The sequence below is a fragment of the Netta rufina genome, assembly GCF_964035555.1.
Source record: "Netta rufina genome assembly, chromosome: W".
NCBI lineage: Eukaryota > Metazoa > Chordata > Aves > Anseriformes > Anatidae > Netta > Netta rufina.
The window spans coordinates 10,391,850-10,413,490 of record NC_140139.1 but is presented as its reverse complement, the minus strand read 5'-3'; the positions used below and the strand labels follow the sequence as shown (position 1 = coordinate 10,413,490).

Below are 21,641 nucleotides of genomic sequence, written 5' to 3'. Positions count from 1 at the left end.
CCTCTTAACTGCCCAACATTCACGTGTCCTATTTCACTTAACCATTCCTCCACAATTCCCCCGTTTTTATTTTGCCCTACAAACACCCTCTCTGTGAGTTGCTCTAGTCTCTCAGCTAGGCAGCCAAAGACCACACGTGCAGCAACCACAATCAATACAATTATAAGTAGAAAGCGAAGTCCCTCTTTAACTAACAAAACCCATCCACCCATGTTCCCAAAAACAGATTTAAGCCAACCTTCAAACCAACTATTTTGTACTACAATTTTTTGCGTATGATCCCTTAACCATTTCAACTGGTCGTGGATTGCCCAAGTGACCCACATATTGGTTTGAGGATCGATTTTGCTTAGGATGGCACTATTACATCCAATCGTCATTGTCAAAGATAACGCAACCAGAATCCCTTGCGCTGTTAGATCAGCCATGGTTGCTGTTATCCGTACTTGATGACTTTTCTTCAATGGCTGGTTTAACACATCGACTAGGCACCCAGGTTGGCCCTGTAGGGGAAGAGATACACACATAACCTCGCCCCATATAAATCACGTCAGCAGGCCCCAACCATTGTCCCGTTTTCATATCTCGGTACAGTACTCTCATAATACATTTATTATCATTTTCAGACTTAATGTAATGACGTGCCGCGGGTGGTTCCTCATCATCTCCAAATACACACAAATGATTGAGAACAAATAAAGTTTTATCCACCCTCTCTCTAACATCTGTAATGTCTTTAAACTTTTCCAAGTACTGCTTAACTGTTCCATTAGCCCTTTCTACTATAGCTTGACCAGTTGGTGAATGTGGAATACCAGTTATATGCTTAATGTCCCACAGTTCCATAAATCGCTTAAGTGGCCCACTAACATAGGCTGGACCATTATCTGTCTTTATAGTTTGTGGTACTCCCATTACTGCAAAACAACTGGCAAGATGACGTCGTACATCCCGAACTTTTTCCCCAGGCTGCGGTGTAGCCCAAATCATGTGACTATAAGTGTCTATCGTTACATGCAGATATCTCAATCTGCCAAATGCTGTGACATGAGTGATGTCCATTTGCCACACTTCGTTGGTTTTAATCCCTCTCGGGTTTGTTCCGATTCCGATTCCCACTCCCGAATTGTAATGACTACACATTGGGCAAGCTTTTACTATCGCCTGCGCATCAGCTCTAGACAGTTTGTAAGCCCGCGCAAGTCCCTTAGCGTTCTGGTGAAAAATAGCATGAGCCTCTCGAGCTCTGCAAAAGGGTGACAGTGGTGCTTCAGTAGCTGTTGCGGCGACTAGTCGGTCCGCTCGAGCGTTGCCTTCTCCCAGGCCTTCTTCCCACTGATGACTCCTTATGTGTATTACTGCGTACGGTTCACTTCTTTGAGCTATGGCGATCTGTAGACTGATTATTAATTCTGACAGCCGTTCATTTTTTAAGTCTCTCAAGCCTGAGTCTTCTATACGATTTGCTATGCCTACTACATATAAGGAATCAGATACCACATTTAACAGAATATCTTTCCATTTTATAAATGCCCATACTACTGCAAGAAGTTCTAGTGTCTGTAATGAGTCTTTATCTTGGGCTTGTAAAATTTGATGTTTCCAACCATGCTCATCCTTCCAAGTCACTGCAGCAGTTCGAGAACGTTTTCCTGCGTCAGTGAAAACTGTCACTGCATTCTTAAGTGGGATAGACGATCGTTTTGGCTTAGTTATCCATCCCTGGTTTTCCATCCATGTCAGAGCAGTTGATTATAACGTTTTTGCTACTATAGTAGCGCCATCCTGTAGTAGTGCAGCTTGTAACTCTTCAGAGTTTTGTATATACCATTCCAAATCGCCTGGCTTCATGGGTAACCAGATCATATTTGGAGGAACCCCATACACCTGCAATATTCGATTCCTCCCCTTCTTTACTAATTCTGCTAATGTTGCAATTTTTTCTTGAATTGTTCGTCGAGGTTGTAACGGAGGAGCTATCCACTCTAATACCACAGTTTCTCCTCCCTTCTCCCCCGTTTTTATTTTTTGCTGTGTTATGACACCCATCAGGTATTGTGAGCCACATAGAATGGTAAGATCGAGTGGCCTGTCAGATATACGTCGATGCGTGACACTCGTTGTGATCAATGATGCGATTTGTTGTAATATTTCTTGTTGTTTTTCCGATAGTGTCACTTTTGAAGCAGGATCAGTTCCTTTTAATAATGGCCGAAGGGGATTTAATAGTTCATTCGGAATCCCGACTACTGGCCTGATCCATTGTAAATCTCCCAGCAGTTTTTGAACATCATTAAGAGTTTTGATGTCTGATTGGATTGTAAGTTTTTGAGGCTGAATGGTGGAATCTGTAATTTTCCAACCCAAAAACTTCCAGGGACTTGTCTCCTGAACCTTTTCCGGTGCAAGTACGAGTCCCATTTGTTTTAAGGTCAGTGTTAAGTCATTTTTCTGTTGTAGAGAAAACGGTTCCTTCTGGGCTAACAAAATATCATCCATGTAATGATAGATTATTGTCTCTGGCCATTTTCGTCGAATCGGTTGCAGAGCTGCGTCAACATAAAACTGACATAACATAGGTGAATTACGCATTCCCTGGGGTAATACAGTCCATTCAAATCTTTGATCCGGACCTTCACGATTTATTGCCGGGAGAGTAAAGGCAAACCTCTGTTTGTCATTTTCATGGAGGGCTATTGTGAAAAAACAGTCTTTCAGATCCACAATCAATAAATGCCAACCCTCTGGTATCATAGCAGGATTAGGTAGACAAGGTTGCAGTGCTCCCATGGCACACATTTGATTATTAACCGCTCGCAGGTCGTGAAGTAAACGATATTTCCCCGATTTCTTGGGAATCACAAAAATTGGAGTGTTCCAAGGGCTTGTTGACAGTCTTAGGTGCCCTTGTTGACACTGCTCTTGTACTAGTCCGTGAGCATGTATTAGACTTTCCCGTTTTAGCGGCCACTGCTCAACCCACACAGGTTCATCAGTTTTCCATTTTAGTGGGATTGGGAAAGTCCAAGCAATGGCCATACCTATAAATGGTGGTCTGACGTAAGAACCATTCCCATCTGAGCAAGAATGTCTCTCCCTATCAGTGCTTGTACTCCATCTGGCAACGGTAAGACAGATTCACTGCATTTTACAACTTTGTCACCTATTGTCCATTGCAGTACTGGTGATCAACGAGCAATAGTCATACCTCCTACTCCTGCTACAGTGGTACTGGATTCGAATGTAGGCCAATGCGGTGGCCAAGTTTGCGCACTGATTATTGTCACATCTGCACCAGTGTCCAACAATGCCTCAATTTGCAGTTTCTCATCCTTTAAACATACTGTGATTTTCTGTCATGGTCTCTGCTGCATGCCAAGCGTTAATAACGCTACTTTTCCTGTGGAGCCAAATGCTCCGAGTCCTCGGTCCTTATTGACCATCGGTGGTAGAGATGCCGCCAAGTGTGGCAACGGAATTAATTGAGCTATCTTTGTATCCTTTGGTACATGCATTGGAGGAAACATTGCAGAAACCATAATCTGTATTTCCCCAAAATAGTCTTTATCTATAAGTCCAACCAATATTTGTAATCCATTCAGGGTAGCAGATGATCTTCCGATCAATAAAGCTCCCACAGGATCACCATTAATAGTAACTGGTCCCATAACTCCTGTCTTTACCCTGGTGGGTTTAGAGTCCAATAGCATTACATCTACTGCTGTTGCCAAATCCAAGCCGAGGCTCCCTCTGGTGGCTGGTCGGAGGTAAAGGGATTCTTTGCAGACATTGGTGACAGAGCCGTTCCGGCTGCTGTCGTAAATGCCGCTTTTTGTGTCGTCGCGGGGCGGTCCTTCCCGCTGCTCCAGCCGTTTCCCGACGCACCATGTCGACAGGTCGCTGTGTTATGCATATTGGATTGGCAGTTCTGACACCACACTGATTTCGTTTTGCACTCTCGTCTCATATGTCCCATGATCCCACAGCGAAAACAACGCGGTCGCGGTGAATACCCTCGGTCAGTAGGACGGCCTCCGGGCGTTTGCAAAGGAGCAAGGGCAGCGAGTGCTTGATTCTGCGTTTGCTGCGCAGTCTCTCTTAATACCTGTGCCTGTTCTTTCATACTATCCCCTAGCTGTTTTATTACTTCTACCAACATAGCCTGCGGACCCACGGGTACCTGAGCCATCCTTTCTAAACCCTCCTCAATTGTCCAAGTTCCCGGTAATGTAGCTAATATACTACGAGTTGAAGGGTTGCTGTTTTGAATTGCACACTGCTTTAGAATAGTGCCCTTTAGATAATCAGGTACTCCAGCCGCTTGTATTGCGTTTGCTACTCGATCAATAAACAACCCAAATGGTTCCTCCCTTCCTTGCTTGATGCCCATATAGGATGGTATCCCCCCTGGCTCTCTAATTTGGTCCAAGGCTCTCCGAGCCAATCTCATTGATTCTTTAGCTTTGTCTGGACCCAGCAACGCTTGTGCTTCTAATCTATAATATGGTCCGAGTCCCATCAATTCCTCCAACGTGACACCATGTAACGGATCTCCAGGTGCCCTTATCATAGCTACTGCCTCTTGACAAACACTTTGCCAATGTGCATTAAAAAGAAGCTGTTGATGTTGTGTTAGGATCAGCTTCATTATACTACGTATGTCCCCGGGGAGCAATATATTAGTTCCCCAAATATAATCTAACATTTGCCGAGTAGGTTCCCCCTTTAAACCAGAATCATTTACAGTAGATCGTAATTGAGTTAATAGTTTCCAGTCTAAATTTGTCATATTAACCGTCACATTCCCCTGTGCATCTGGTGGCGAGTATACTACCGGAAAAGCTTGTGTTAACTGTGTTGCCGTTTCATAATTCCCTTCACGCAGTGCCTCATTTGCTATTTGCCTCCATAGACCTTCTCTCCCCTGCGCCCCCATTGTGAAGGGATTTGTATTCGATAGAAATAGGCTAGCACTGGTCCTTCCACTTGCTCCTTCCTCACTTTCTATTGGAGCGGTTGGAGCTGCTGGTAGTGAAAGCTTCTCCTCTGCTACAGAGGACATTGTCACAGGCACCTCTGAATTTCCCGAGACTCCCTGTGTAATAGTAAAAGTTCTAACGGAAGGTGGCAACGGGCAATCTGTTCCTTCCATATTTATTTGCTGTGGATTAACCTTATTAACCCTTCCTGGTGGTCCTAACCGCTCTGTTGCAGCAGCGGCAATTCTTTGTTCAGCTTTATGTATGGCTAATGCATTAGCCACTGCTCTCCATGGCTTCATTAATTTTTTTAGCAGACTTAATATCATTAATAACATCATCAAACAATTTGTCCCCAAATTTACACCACTCTGTTTGTTCAAAAAACTGTATCGGGATTTGTAAAACAACCCTGCGCTACTGCATATGCTAATAACCCTGGTAATTCTTTTTTACAATCTATATCTAAAATGCTCCGCTTTTCTAAAAAGCATTTGAGCAAATCATACGCTGCTTGTCTTTCATACCTTTATATATACAGTTGCAGCCTTTGCAAAGACCTCGGCGGCGCTTTTCCGGCGGGACCCTTTATGGGCTCATCCCGAGTGCGGGGACTCCCTTCCACCTTCCGAGCTGCGGGTGCGGGGACTCCTGTCCCTTTCACCTTTCAGACCTTGGTGACACGTGACCGGCGGGATCCTCTCCCGGGTGCGGGGACTCCACGTCCCTTTCACCTTCCCGACGCGGGTGCGGGGATTCTTGTCCCTTCCACCTCCTGGGCTGCGTTGCAGGACCGGATCCTCCCTTATTCCGTCGAACACGTGGCCCAGGATCACTGCCAGCAGTGTCCAAATCCCGTTCAGACCAGTCCCTGTTCGGGCGCCAATTTGTTGTCGACGGAAGGAAGACACAGACGCTCAATATGAGTGAACAATGAACTTCAACTTTGTCCTGGTTTCAGTTAGCACAGAATTAATTTTCTTCCTAGTAGCTGGTGGAATGCTGTGTTTTGGCTTAGAATGAGAAGAGTGCTGATAACACCCCGATGCTTTAATTGTTGCAGAGCAGTGCTTATACTAAGCCAAGGACATCTCAGCCTTTGCTCTGTCCTGCCAACGGGCAGGCTGGGGGGTGCAGTAAGAGCTGGGAGGGGACAGACCCAGGACAGGTGACCCAAACTAGCCAAAGGGGTATTCCATACCATCTGACGTCATGCTAAACAATATATAGGGGTGGCTAGCCGGGGGGAGGGGGCCGGACTGCTCGGGGTTACGCTGGGCATCGGTCAGCGGGTGGTGAGCAATTGCATTGTGCATCACTTGTTTGTACATACTATTATTACTTTCGTATTATCCCCATTGTATCATCATTATTATTATTGTTATTATTATTTTTGTTATTTTTTTTTTTCCTGTCTTATTAAACTGTCTTTATCTCAACTCACGGGCTTCACTTTCCATTTCTCTCCCCCGTCCCAGAGAGGGAGGGGGGAGGGTGAGCGAACGGCTGCGTGGTGTTTAGCTGCCGGTCGGGTTAAACCACGACAGTCTTTTTGGCGCCCAACGTGGGGCCCGAAAGGTTGAGATAACGGCAGATCTGATCAGAGTGTGTTAAACTAAAATTGGTGTAAGGATTAGACCTGCTTAATAGTCACTTGTCATGATGCTGATTGCTTTAATCACAACTCTGCTGCGCCTGTTTTCCAAATTGAGTATTATAGTACATTATTTTCCGTATTTGCTCTCTGTAGTGTTGTTTCTCCTCTCCGGGCCCTGGTTTCAGACCATTATGGTACTAAGTGTTATAGCAATGGCTTATGAGACGATAAGATATCTGGTCATGACTCTAACTTGGTATTTATACTCAGTAACATCGTGGACTCTGTACTTTGGAAACAGCATCTTGGGAACTATTAGCAATTATACCTATTGTTTTTCTCCATTAGAGAGTCAATCTGTGGAGGGGAAAGGGGAGGATATTTTTCCTTACTTGCTTACTCTCCCTTTCTCCTTCACCACCCCTGTATCCTCCTGGGTCACTCTGCCTTCCTCCTTCACCACCCTCTTATCCCCTGAGCTTGTCACAATAGCTCTCCAAGATATTGAATATTTCTGGAATACTCAGAATACCATAGTCTTGTTGTTCTGCCTCATGAATGCACTTCAGATTCTGCTTAAAGTTAAACAACTACTTATGAAGCTCATCCGGAGATCTGCCCGGAGGCAGTATAGTTGTGGGTGGCAGGGAGTATGGGTGGATATGGGCAGGCATCTAGAGCAGTTGGCACCCCCAGTGTGTTGGAAATTCACCCCTGAACAATGGCAAAATCCTCAAAAACTGGCAGAATGCTTGAAAAAAAGGTGTAATGATTCTGGCAGTTCCAAAGTAACACAAATCATTGTAACGTGCTGGGGCCTGGCTCATGCCTATCGAGCTGCCATTGATACTGCTGTCAACTTAGTGACAGACCCTGCGGCCACTCCAAACCCTGTGACAGATCCAACGGCCACTGTGACCCCTACGGTGGATTCTGCAGCCGCTCCAGTCCCAGCTCCTGCAGCCACTCCAGTCCCAGCTCCTGCAGCCGCTCCAGTCCCAGCTCCTGCAGCTGCTCCAGTCCCAGTTCCTGCAGTCGCTCCAGTTCCAGCTCCGGCCGCTACTCCAGTCCCAGTTCCTGCAACTGCTCCAGTCCCAGCTTCTGAAGCCGCTCCAGCTCCAGCTCCTGAAGCCGCTCCAGCTCCAGCTCCTACTGCTGCTCCAGTCCCAGCTCCTGCAACTGCTCCAGCTCCAGCTCCAGCTCCTGTAGCCGCTACAGCTCCGGTTCCTGCAACTGCTCCAGCTCCTGTAGCCGCTCCAGCTCCTGTGGCCGTGTCAGAGAAACGAGCTGTAGCAGTGCAAGTTGACCCTGCAGAGGGCATTCCAACCCCTGTGGCAGACCCTGTAACAAAGTCAGAGAAACGAGCAGTAGCAGTGCAAGCTGCCCCTGTAGAGAAGGTGAAAATATGGTACAGAAATTCAAGTCGTTTAGAACGCAGAGAGTCTTCTGCCAATCCAGGTAAGGCTTCTGCCAAAACTAAGTATAGAGATGACGAAGATGATGACGACGCTGGGCCGTCAAGGATTCAGGAGGAGGAAGATGAGGATGCCGAAAGAGCAACAGTAACTACCCGAAGCCTAAACGAGCGCGAGCTACGAGATGTGCGAAAAGATTTTGGTCGCTGTATAGGTGAGCAGCTTGTCACCTGGCTGCTCCGGTGCTGGGACTCTGGAGCCAATTGTGTGGAATTAGACGGCAGGGAAGCCAAGCGGCTGGGATCCCTTGCTCGAGACGCCGGCATTGACAAAGCAATTGCAGATGGAGCACGACCCACCAGCCTCTGGAGGCGTCTCCTCTCAGCTGTGAGGGAAAGGTATCCCTTCAAGGAAGATATTTTATGTCTACCAGGCAAGTGGACCACTATGGAGAAGGGAATCCAGTACCTGAGGGAATTAGCCGTACGGGAAGTGATTTATGAGGATCCAGACCTCAATCAAACATCCACAGATCCAGATGAAGTCAAGTGTACACGACCCATGTGGCGGAAGTTTGTACGGAGTGCACCATCATCATATGCCAGCTCATTGGCAATAATGGCCTGGAAAGAGGATGAGGAACCCACAGTGGGTGAAGCGGCTAAACAACTCCGGCAGTACGAAGAAAGTCTCTCCTCTTCCTTACAGGCCTGCGTCTCAGCTGTGGAGAAACTTTCTGAAAAGGTTCACCAACTTGAAGAGAATCTATTGTCCTCCCCACCTGAACCAACCAGTGCCCACCGACCAAAGGAGAACACTTGGGAGAAACTTTCTGAAAAGGTTCACCAACTTGAAGAGAGATTATTCTCCTTCGCACCTGTACAAAGCAGTGTCTCAGCTGTCAGGGGTAGGCGTTCACCCACACAAGGAAGACGATATGGTGGGTACTCACCCCGTGCCACCCTGTGGTTTTACTTACGAGACCATGGAGAGGACATGAGAAAGTGGGATGGAAAATCTACCGCGACCCTAGAGGCACGGGTACATGAGTTGCAAAAGAAAACAATCAGGAAAAAGGGATTCTCTGAAAAGTTTGCTGCTCCAACTTCCAGCAGACAGTCCTTCAAACACAGAAACGAGGAAGATTCTGACCAGGATTAGGGGGGCCCTGCCTCCAGCCAGGGGGAGGAAAGGGACAATCGAGTTTATTGGACTGTGTGGATTCGATGGCCTGGCACATCACGCGCACAGAAGTATAAGGCTTTAGTAGACACCGGTGCACAATGTACTATAATGCCATCGAGCTATAAAGGACCAGAGCCCATCTATATTTGTGGAGTGACAGGGGGATCTCAGCAGTTGACTGTATTGGAGGCTGAAGTGAGTCTGACTGGGAATGAGTGGGAAAAGCACCGCATTGTGACTGGTCCGGATGCTCCATGTATCCTTGGCATAGACTATCTTAGAAGAGGATACTGCAAGGACCCAAAAGGGTTCCGGTGGGCTTTTGGTATTGCTGCCTTAGAGACAGAGGGCATTAAACAATTGTCTACCTTGCCTGGTCTCTCAGAGGACCCCTCTGTTGTGGGGTTGCTGAGGGTCGAAGAACAGCAAGTGCCAATTGCTACCACAACTGTGCACCGGCGGCAATATCGCACCAACCGAGACTCCCTGATTCCCATCCATAAGCTAATTCGTCAATTGGAGAGCCAAGGAGTGATCAGCAAGACTCATTCACCTTTCAATAGTCCCATATGGACAGTGCGAAAGTCTAATGGCGAGTGGAGACTAACAGTGGACTATCGCGGCTTGAACGAAGTCACGCCACCACTGAGTGCTGCAGTGCCGGACATGCTGGAACTTCAGTATGAACTTGAATCGAAGGCAGCCAAGTGGTACGCCACAATTGATATCGCTAATGCATTTTTCTCCATCCCTCTAGCAGCAGAGTGCAGGCCACAATTTGCCTTCACTTGGAGGGGAGTCCAATATACTTGGAATAGTCTGCCCCTGGGGTGGAAACACAGCCCTACCATTTGCCATGGGCTGATCCAGTCTGCACTAGAGCAGGGGGAAGCTCCTGAACACCTGCAGTACATCGATGACATTATTGTGTGGGGTGACACAGCAGAGGAAGTTTTCGAGAAAGGGAAGAAAATAGTCCAAATCCTTCTGAAAGCCGGTTTTGCCATAAAACAAAATAAAGTCAAAGGACCTGCACGGGAGATCCAGTTTTTAGGAATAAAATGGCAAGATGGACGTCGTCAAATCCCAATGGATGTGATCAACAAAATAACAGCTATGTCTCCACCAACTAACAAAAAAGAAACACAGACTTTCCTAGGTGTTGTGGGGTTTTGGAGAATGCACATCCCAAATTACAGTCTGATTGTAAACCCACTCTACCAAGTAACTCGCAAGAAGAATGAGTTTGAATGGGGCCCTGAACAACGACAAGCCTTTGAACAAATCAAGCAGGAAATAGTCCATGCAGTAGCCCTTGGGCCAGTTCGAACAGGACCAGATGTAAAGAATGTGCTCTACACTGCAGCCGGGGAGAACGGCCCCACCTGGAGCCTCTGGCAGAAAGAACCTGGGGAAACTCGAGGTCGGCCTCTGGGGTTTTGGAGTCGGGGATACAGAGGATCTGAGGCCCGCTATACTCCAACTGAAAAGGAGATATTGGCAGCATATGAAGGAGTTCGATCTGCTTCGGAGGTGGTCGGTACTGAAGCGCAGCTCCTCCTAGCACCCCGATTACCGGTACTAGGCTGGATGTTCAAGGGAAGGGTCCCCTCTACGCATCATGCAACTGATGCTACATGGAGCAAGTGGGTTGCACTGATTACTCAGCGGGCTCGAATAGGAAACCCCAGTCGCCCAGGAATATTGGAAGTGATCATGGACTGGCCAGAAGGCAAATACTTTGGGATATCATCAGAGGAGGAGGTGGGTCGTGCTGAAGAAGCCCCACTGTACAACCAGTTGCCAGAGAATGAAAAGAAATATGCCCTGTTCACTGATGGGTCCTGTCGTATTGTGGGGAAGCATCGGAGATGGAAGGCTGCTGTATGGAGTCCTACACGACGAGTTGCAGAAGCTGCTGAGGGAGAAGGTGAATCGAGTCAGTTTGCAGAAGTGAAAGCCATTCAGCTGGCTTTAGACATTGCTGAACGAGAAAAATGGCCAGTTCTCTATCTCTACACCGATTCATGGATGGTAGCAAATGCCCTGTGGGGATGGTTACAGCAATGGAAGCAAAACAACTGGCAGCGTAGGGGCAAACCTATCTGGGCTGCTGCATTGTGGCAAGATATTGCTGCTCGGGTAGAGAACCTGGCTGTGAAAGTACGCCACGTAGATGCTCATGTGCCCAAGAATCGGGCTACTGAAGAACATCAAAACAACCAGCAGGTGGATCAGGCTGCTAAGATTGAAGTAGCTCAGGTGGACCTGGATTGGCAGCATAAAGGTGAATTATTTATAGCCCGATGGGCCCATGACACCTCAGGCCATCAAGGTAGAGATGCAACATACAGATGGGCTCGTGATCGAGGGGTGGACTTGACCATGGACGCTATAGCACAGGTTATTCATGACTGTGAAACATGTGCTGCAATCAAGCAAGCCAAACGGTCAAAGCCTCTTTGGTATGGAGGACGATGGCTGAAATATAAATATGGAGAGGCCTGGCAGATTGATTACATCACACTCCCTCAAACTCGCAATGGCAAGCGCCACGTACTTACAATGGTGGAAGCAACCACCGGATGGCTGGAAACATATCCTGTGCCTCATGCTACCGCCCGGAACACCATCCTGGGCCTTGAAAAGCAAGTCCTATGGCGACATGGCACCCCAGAAAGAATAGAATCAGATAATGGGACTCACTTCCGAAACAACCTTATAGACACTTGGGCCAAAGAACATGGTATTGAATGGGTGTATCACATCCCCTATCATGCACCAGCCTCCGGGAAAATTGAACGATACAATGGCCTGTTAAAGACTACCTTGAAAGCAATGGGCGCTGGGACGTTCAAAAACTGGGATACGCATTTGGCAAAGGCCACCTGGTTAGTCAATACTAGGGGATCTACCAACCGAGCTGGACCTGCCCAATCAAACCTGTTACGTACTGTAGATGGGGATAAAGTTCCTGTAGTGCATGTAAAAAATATGCTGGGTAAAACAGTCTGGGCTACTCCTGCCTCAGGAAAAGGCAAACCTATTCGTGGAATTGTTTTCGCTCAGGGACCTGGATATACTTGGTGGGTGATGCAAAAGAATGGAGAGGTCCGGTGTGTACCTCAAGGAGATTTAATACTGGGTGAGAATAGCCCATGAACTGAATTGCACCATGTTAAATAGTATATTATACTGTATGTTATCACTACCATGATTACTATAGGTGACTAATTAGAATGTATGGAAAAGAGTGTAACCTGAGCATGACATAAATGGTATGGAATAAGGGGTGGATAGATGTCCTGGTTTCAGTTAGCACAGAATTAATTTTCTTCCTAGTAGCTGGTGGAATGCTGTGTTTTGGCTTAGAATGAGAAGAGTGCTGATAACACCCCGATGCTTTAATTGTTGCAGAGCAGTGCTTATACTAAGCCAAGGACATCTCAGCCTTTGCTCTGTCCTGCCAACGGGCAGGCTGGGGGGTGCAGTAAGAGCTGGGAGGGGACAGACCCAGGACAGGTGACCCAAACTAGCCAAAGGGGTATTCCATACCATCTGATGTCATGCTAAACAATATATAGGGGTGGCTAGCCGGGGGGAGGGGGCCGGACTGCTCGGGGTTAGGCTGGGCATCGGTCAGCGGGTGGTGAGCAATTGCATTGTGCATCACTTGTTTGTACATACTATTATTACTTTCGTATTATCCCCATTGTATCATCATTATTATTATTGTTATTATTATTTTTGTTATTTTTTTTTTCCTGTCTTATTAAACTGTCTTTATCTCAACTCACGGGCTTCACTTTCCATTTCTCTCCCCCGTCCCAGAGAGGGAGGGGGGAGGGTGAGCGAACGGCTGCGTGGTGTTTAGCTGCCGGTCGGGTTAAACCACGACACTTTAATGGATAGCTCAGTCGCCTTTTATCTAGTTCGAACATAATCAACTCATAAATATTGCAAAAACTAAGCTCAGGATTGGCTAACATTTCCCGGTCTTTTCAGTTTGTTCCTCCTTCTTTTAGCTACCATCCCGCCTTAGGGACTTTCCCCATCGCTCAAGGGCATCGTGTCCTTGAGCCTGATTGGCTCTCAGCCAGCTGTGTACCTGCCAGACTCATGTGAGTTGAGTACGGTACTTCACTAGCCCATTGCCTCTTAACTGCCCAACATTCACGTGTCCTATTTCACTTAACCATTCCTCCACAGATCGAACTCCTTCATATGCTGCCAATATCTCCTTTTCAGTTGGAGTATAGCGGGCCTCATATCCTCTGTATCCCCGACTCCAAAACCCCAGGGGCCGACCTCGAGTTTCCCCAGGTTCTTTCTGCCAGAGGCTCCAGGTGGGGCCTTTCTCCCCGGCTGCGGTGTAGAGCACATTCTTTACATCTGGTCCTGTTCGAACTGGCCCAAGGGCTACTGCATGGACTATGTCCTGCTTGATTTGTTCAAAGGCTTGTCGTTGCTCAGGGCCCCATTCAAACTCATTCTTCTTACGGGTTACTTGGTAGAGTGGGTTTACAATCAGACTGTAATTTGGGATGTGCATTCTCCAAAACCCCACAACACCTAGGAAAGTCTGTGTTTCTTTTTTGTTAGTTGGTGGAGACATAGCTGTTATTTTGTTGATCACATCCATTGGGATTTGACGACGTCCATCTTGCCATTTTATTCCTAAAAACTGGATCTCTCATGCAGGTCCTTTGACTTTATTTTGTTTTATGGCAAAACCGGCTTTCAGAAGGATTTGGACTATTTTCTTCCCTTTCTCGAAAACTTCCTCTGCTGTGTCACCCCACACAATGATGTCATCGATGTACTGCAGGTGTTCAGGAGCTTCCCCCTGCTCTAGCGCAGACTGGATCAGTCCATGGCAAATGGTAGGGCTGTGTTTCCACCCCTGGGGCAGGCGATTCCAAGTATATTGGACTCCAATCGAACTGAAAGCAAATTGTGGCCTGCACTCTGCTGCTAGAGGGATGGAGAAAAATGCATTAGCGATATCAATTGTGGCGTACCACTTGGCTGCCTTCGATTCAAGTTTGTACAGGAGTTCTAGCATATCCGGCACTGCAGCACTCAGTGGTGGTGTGACTTCGTTCAGGCCACGATAGTCCACTGTTAGTCTCCACTCACCATTAGACTTTCGCACTGGCCATATGGGACTATTAAAAGGTGAATGAGTCTTGCTGATCACTCCTTGGCTCTCCAATTGACGAATTAGCTTATGGATGGGAATCAGAGTGTCTCGGTTTGTGCGATATTGCCGCCGGTGCACAGTTGTGGTAGTGATTGGCACTTGCTGTTCTTCGACCCTCAGCAACCCCACAACAGAGGGGTCCTCTGAGAGACCAGGCAAGGTAGACAACTGTTTAATGTCCTCTGTCTCTAAGGCAGCTATACCAAAAGCCCACCGGAACCCTTTTGGGTCCTTGAAATATCCTCTTCTAAGAAGGTCTATGCCAAGGATGCACGGAGCATCCGGGCCAGTCACAATGCGGTGCTTTTCCCACTCATTCCCAGTCAGACTCACTTCAGACTCCAATACAGTCAACTGCTGAGATCCCCCTGTCACTCCATAAATACAGATGGGCTCTGGCCCTTTATAGCTCGATGGCATTACAGTACATTGTGCACCGGTGTCTACTAAAGCCTTATACTTCTGTGCGTCTGACGTGCCAGGCCATCGAATCCACACGGTCCAATAAACTCAATTGTCCCTTTCCTCCCCCTGGCTGGAGGCAGGGCCCCCCTAATCCTGGTCATAATCTTCTTCATTTCTGTGTTTGAAGGACAGTCTGCTGGAAGTTGGAGCAGCAAACTTTTCAGAGAATCCCTTTTTCCGGATTGTTTTCTTTTGCAACTCACGTACTCGTGCCTCTAGGGTCGCGGTAGATTTTCCATCCCATTTTCTCATGTCCTCTCCACGGTCTCGTAAGTAAAATCACAGGGTGGTATGGGGTGAGTACCCACCATATTGTCTTCCTTGTGCAGATGAACGCTTACCCCTGATAGCTGATACCCTGCTTTGTGCAGGTGGGGAGGAAAATAAACTCTCTTCAAGTTGGTGAACCTTTTCAGAAAGTTTCTCCCAAGTGTTCTCTTTTGGTTGGTGGACACTAGTTTGTTCAGGTGGGGAGGAAGATAGATTCTCTTTAAGTTGGTGGAACTCTTCAGAAAGTTTCTCCACAGCGGAGACGCAGGCCTGTAAGGAAGAGGAGAGACTTCCTTCGTACTGCCGGAGTTGTTTAGCTACTTCATCCACTGTGGGTTCCTCATCATCCTTCCAGGCCATTATTGCCAATGAGCTGGCATATGATGAAGGTGCACTCCGTACAAACTTCCGCCACATGGGTCGTGTACACCTGACTTCATCTGGATCTTTGGATGTTTGTCTGAGGTCTGGATCCTCATAAATCACTTCCCGTACGGCTAATTCCCTCAGGTACTGGATTCCCTTCTCCATAGTGGTCCACTTGCCTGGTAGACATAAAAGTTCTTCCCTGAAGGGATACCTTTCCCTCACAGCTGAGAGGAGACGCCTCCAGAGGCTGTGAGATTGTGCTCCATCTGCAATTGCTTTGTCAATGCCTGCGTCCCTTGCAAGGGATCCCAGCCGCCTGGCTTCCCTGCCGTCTAATTCCACACACTTGGCTCCAGTGTCCCAGCATCGGAGCAGCCAGGTGACAAGCTGCTCACCTATACAACGACCAAAATCTTTTCGCCCATCTCGTAGCTCACACTCGTATAGGTTTCGGGTAGTTACTGTTGATTTTTCGGCATCCTCATCTTCCTCCTCCTGAATCCCTGATGTCCCAGCATCGTCGTCTCTATACCTAGATTTGGCAGAAGACTCTCTGCGTTCTAAACGACCTGAATCTCTATACCATTTTTTCACCTTCTCTACAGGGACGACTTGCACTGCTACAGCTCGTTTCTCTGACCCACCTACAGGGTCTGCCACAGGGGTTGGAATACCCTCTGCAGGGTCAACTTGCAATGCTACAGCTCATTTCCCTGACCCAGCTACAGGAGCTGGAGCGGCTGCAGGAGCTGAAGCAGCTGCAGGAGCTGGAACTGGAAACGCTGCAGAGTCCACCGTTGGGGTCACAGTGGCCGTTGTATCTGTCACAGGGCTTGGAGTGGCCGCAGGGTCTGTCACTAAGTTGATAGCAGTATCCATGGCAGCTCGATAGGCATGAGCCAGGCCCCAGCACGTTACAATGATTTGTGTCACTTTGGAACTGCCAGAATCATGACACCTTTTTTTCAAGCATTCTGCCAGTTTTTTAGGATTTTTCAGGTGTTCGGGGGTGAATTTCCAAAACACTGGGGGTGCCAACTGCTCTAGATGCCTGCCCATATCCTCCCATACTCCCTGCCACCCACAACTATCCTGCCTCCAGGCAGATCTCTGGATGAGATTCCTAAGTAGTTGTTTAACTTTAAGCAAAACCTGAAGCACATTCAGGAGGCATAACAACAAGAACATGCTGGTCTGAGTATCCCAAAGATATTCAGTATATTGGAGAACTATTGTAACAAGCTCGGAGGATAAGAGGGTGGTGAAGGAGAAAGGGAGAGTGATCAAGGAGGATAAGGGGGTGGTGAAGGAGAAAGGGAGAGTGAACGAGAAAGGAAAAATATCTTCCCCTTTCCCCTCCACACACTGACTCCCTGATGAAAAATGGCAACAGGTATAATTGCTAATAGTTTCTGAGATACAGTTTCCAAAGTATAGAGTCATCGATGTTACTGAGTACAAATACCAAGTTAGAGTCATGATCTCACCATCTCATAAGCCACTGTTACAACACTCAGTACCATAATGATCTGAAACCAGGGCCCGGAGAGGATAAACAACATGACAGAGAGCAAATACGGAAAATAATGTACTATAATACTCAATTTGGAAAACAGGCGCAGCAGAGTTGAGATTAAAGCAATCAGCATTATGACAAGTGACTATTAAGCAGGTCTAATACTTATACCAATTTTAGTTTAACACACTCTGGTCAGATCTGTCATTATCTCAACCTTTCGGGCCCCACGTTGGCCGCCAAAAGGACTGTCGTGGTTTAACCCGGCCAGCAGCTAAACACCACACAGCCGTTCGCTCACCCTCCCCCCTCCCTCTCTGGGACGGGGGAGAGAAATGGAAAGTGAAGCCTGTGGGTTGAGATAAAGACAGTTTAATAAGACAGGAAAATAATAATAACAATAATAATAATAATAATAACAATAAAAATAATAGTACAATGATGATAATAGTACTACTACTAATAATGTGTACAAACAAGTGATGCACAATGCAATTGCTCACCACCCGCTGACCGATGCCCAGCCTAACCCCGAGCAGTCCGGCCCCCTCCCCCGGCTAGCCACCCCTATATATTGTTTAGCATGACGTCAGATGGTATGGAATACCCCTTTGGCCAGTTTGGGTCAGCTGTCCTGGGTCTGTCCCCTCCCAGCTCTTACTGCACCCCCAGCCTGCCCATTGGCAGGACAGAGCAAGAAGCTGAGACGTCCCTGGCTTAGTATAAGCATTGCTCTGCAACAATTAAAACATCGGGGTGTTATCAGCACTCTTCTCATCCTAAGCCAAAGCATAGCATTCTACCAGCTACTAGGAAGAAAATTAACTCTGTTCTAACTGAAACCAGTACACTTGGAAGGGTATTTTTCTGTTCTAAGTGTATTACCACAGAAAAAGCTGGGAGTTGCACTAGCAGATATTGTACAAACCCCACTGTGAATGGCTTGCCAAGAGTTATATATTCATCAAATCTCTGTTTCACTTTCATGTTTCCTAGGAAAATTATTTGGTAATGTAGATTTGCAGATGATATATGTAGAAATAATGATTTTATTACAACATTGGGATGCCGTTGTCTCAAAGGTGTATTTGTCATGTGGGTTCGTTGATACTGTGCTGTGGCCTGGTAAATAAATGGTTTCTTACGTGATATTTATTACATACATTAAATTACCATCTCCAGAAGTTCTTCTTTTAAGTTGGTTTCAAGAGAATTTTTCTTAGTGCAAATATTGGAAACATTTTTCTATATATAGATTTTTTCCTTTATTTTAAACTTATTCTATTCTTTTTTGTTTCCTTTTTCGTATTTAGTATACCTAGACTTGTCACCCGTGCCTTTCTTATGTTGTCTGTTATTAACTAAGTTTTCTTTCCTTAACTGGTGTTTCCCATATTTATTTTCACAAATCCCTTGCATCATCCAGCCTTTCATTCATTTGCCTGAAGGAGACACGGCCTCTATTTTAATATTTTGAAAGTGAAGTTTCAGAGTGGGTTAGGGCAGACAGCACAACCCTGAGCTTCTCACAGCATCTTCCTGAACCAGGGAAGCCTTACTCTGTACTACAGGTAGCAGCATTCACTTACAGGCAGCTTGGGATAGATGGTGAAACACAAAGGATTGTCAGAGCATAGAAAAATCTCTCTGTACCATCCATGCTCTCTTAGGCTGATCAAGTCCTATTTGCCCTTGTCTGCAAAAGTATTGTTTTAAAATAGTAAAGCTTAATATTGCTTTTCCTTACATGTCTATGCTTTTTTTGAACTGCCATAAATTTGTTGTTTTCTGTACTTCTAAACCCAACAACCATTTGTTCCGTACAATTAATCTATGAGTGAATGTAGTGACTAAGAACTTCCTTCACTTTTTTTCTTGCATTGAGTTCCAAATGAAAACTTGGGTTGAAGGCAGAGTGTGAAAAATTAAGATAAAATGATAAATGTTGTACTGCTATTTTTTTTTTATAAAATCCCTGAAGGTGCTTTAAGTACTGTTTAGTTGATAAAGTGCAAGTTATTAATCAGAAAAATAGCGCTTTTTTTTTTGTTTGTTTGTTTGTTTGTTTTTTTGTACTTGTGCTGAAGCAATGCAATTTATTAAATTATAATTTAAAGTAAAATAGCGGTGTGGGTGGATGCTGTTTGTTGCTTGCAGCCCATACTATTTGATGCTGTTTTCCTGGCAGATTTAAGAGAAACTATGTCAGCCTGTAGGTTCTCATACAACCAGGACTTGTACGGGAGCCTTTCAAGGAGCACTGAATGGTGTTTTAGACGCTCCTGATACATCTTTATGCATGGCTCATGTTGGTACTGTAAGTTTGTAAATTATCATAAAAACATTAGATTATAAAGTTTGGAGCCCTGATCAACTGCAAAGAGATTTCTCATAAATATGGAAACTGAACGATGTTCTGGGCTGTCCAGGCAGATGGCTACAAGTCTGGGAGTTTTCACTCTGGCTATGTTTATAAGTGCTAAAGTTCTTCATTAAAATTTTTAAAGGTCTAGGTAAAGAAGTTTAGCATATGTTGCTTATAATGCACTGGTTTAAATCTTTATAAAGGAAAAGTTCATAAATATTTTTTGTTTTCTGATCCGTTTTGATCTAGTGAGATGAGAAATGTTCCCTGTGATTCCAGTGCTGTTTTTCATAAGCATGTAAAAGGAAGAGTAGATTGGTGTAACAGGATGAGTTCACGTGGAAAAAGTAAATGAAAAAAACAATATGGTACTGAGCAATGGTCTCTGTGATTGAAAGCAACAAATTGATTGAGTTATTTGGGTAAATGATTCTTACTATTCTGTTCTTGTGCAGGCTGCTGTGTTGCTGAAAACCATATCTAGTTGACCATATCTGATCTTCCAGACCATGTGCTCCATGCTTTGATACCAGGAGAACCTTGGTGTTCTGAAATGAAGATGGAGGCAGTGGGAAAAGCAGAAGAACTTCTCAATTCGGAAGTTCCTCTGAAGACTTCTGAGAAGCAGACCACTCCCGATGAAGACGGACCTATAGAACTGGAACCACATCCTCAGAAGGACAGTGTGCCTGCTGTGTCAGACTCTGCAGTGCTCTCTTCAATGCCTTGCTTATTGATGGAACTGAGGCGAGACTCCTTGGAGTCTCAGCTGGCATCCACGGAGAGTGATAAGCCAACGGGTGGTCGAGTTTATGAGAGTGACTCTTCTAACCACTGCATGCTTTCCCCTTCTTCCAGTGGGCATTTGGCTGACTCAGACACATTGTCTTCCACAGAAGAGAATGAGCCCTGTCAAGCTGAAGCTGCTGTTGAGGGAGACCCTTCGGGTGTGTCTGGGGCTGCAGTTGGGAGGAAATCCAGGCGATCCAGGTCCGAAAGTGAAACTTCAACAATGGCTGCCAAGAAAAACCGACAGTCTAGTGATAAGCAGAATGGTCGAGTTACCAAGGTAAAAGGTCATCGAAGCCAAAAGCACAAAGAAAGAATCCGGCTGTTAAGACAGAAGCGGGAGGCAGCTGCTCGCAAGAAGTACAACCTGCTGCAGGACAGCAGTACCAGTGATAGTGACCTGACGTGTGACTCGAGCACGAGTTCATCAGATGATGATGAAGAGGTTTCAGGGAGCAGCAAGACAATCACTGCAGAGATACCAGGTAGAGGATGTTTTTTAAACTGAACTGTAACGCATCTGACATTGTTTCTCAGCTGTCATGCTAAATTAGATGAGTGACACTTGAGAAAAAACAGGAGATCTGCAGCTCTGTAAATTTGAAGACTGCAGTATATTAACAAGATATGGGCAAATTGTAAAATCTGTTCTGAGGTTTCAGTGCACTTTTGCACACCAATAAAGCATAGAAATGGTAAATTGGAGGAAAGACTATTTTTGAATTCTGGAATTTTCAGGTCTCTTCCTTTGTAAGCTTATATGAATTCCTGTCAGTGCTGTTAAATCCCATTAGATTGTGATAATCTAATAAATACATTCTTAAGATAAGTGGCCAGCTTTGCTTTAATATATTAAGACCACAGCTCTGCAGCTGTGTTTGAAGTAACATGGCATACCTCTTGCCTGTGTTATAGTAAGGCCCTGTTCACTATTGCACTTACACTGTGCTTTCAGCTCTCAGTTTCAGTGCATGCAAACCTACTTAGCCTTATTGTAAATTCTTGCAGATTGCTGCTGGTCACCTATTTTGGGACAGAATTATGAATTTGTTTACACAGGTGCCCAAGCTGTTTCCAAATCTAAATTTTCAGTGTTTTAGACAAAGCTGGTACTGTTTTCCTATGTCGTAAGGATATATAATTTCTATATTTTTTAATTTTCTCACACATCCATGTTAAAAGATGGAAGGCAGCATCTTTATTAGAGAAAGAAAGATGAATTCTTTGAGTTTATTGTCTGCTGAGTCTTTGTTGTTTTATTAGCCCAAGTGCCATGGACAGGATTTTGTGTGAACTACTCTTACAGAATATTATACCATAGAACCACCATCATATGGCAATCAAAAATAAAATCACATAAAAATAAACTTTTTCGCCTGCCAATTTTTACTGGGTTACATGTCTTTTTGCCTTCTGTGCTAGAAGTTTTTTTTGAGATAAGCTTATGTAAGGCAAGAAGATTGAAAGGAAAATTGCAATAATTAATCT

The 21,641-nt window shown here is 45.7% G+C and overlaps 1 protein-coding gene across 2 annotated transcripts in view; it reads left to right on the top strand.

Moving 5' to 3' along the window:
• Positions 1-21,641, top strand: part of LOC311220909 (protein ARK2N-like) — a 115,328-nt gene that overhangs the window by 53,226 nt on the left and 40,461 nt on the right. For both annotated transcript variants that reach the window (XM_084304551.1, XM_084304552.1), the window contains exon 2: positions 19,820-20,638. In XM_084304551.1, the coding sequence (XP_084160677.1) occupies positions 19,918-20,638 (721 nt within the window). In that variant the 5' untranslated portion in view covers positions 19,820-19,917. The remainder of the gene's footprint in view (positions 1-19,819; positions 20,639-21,641) is intronic.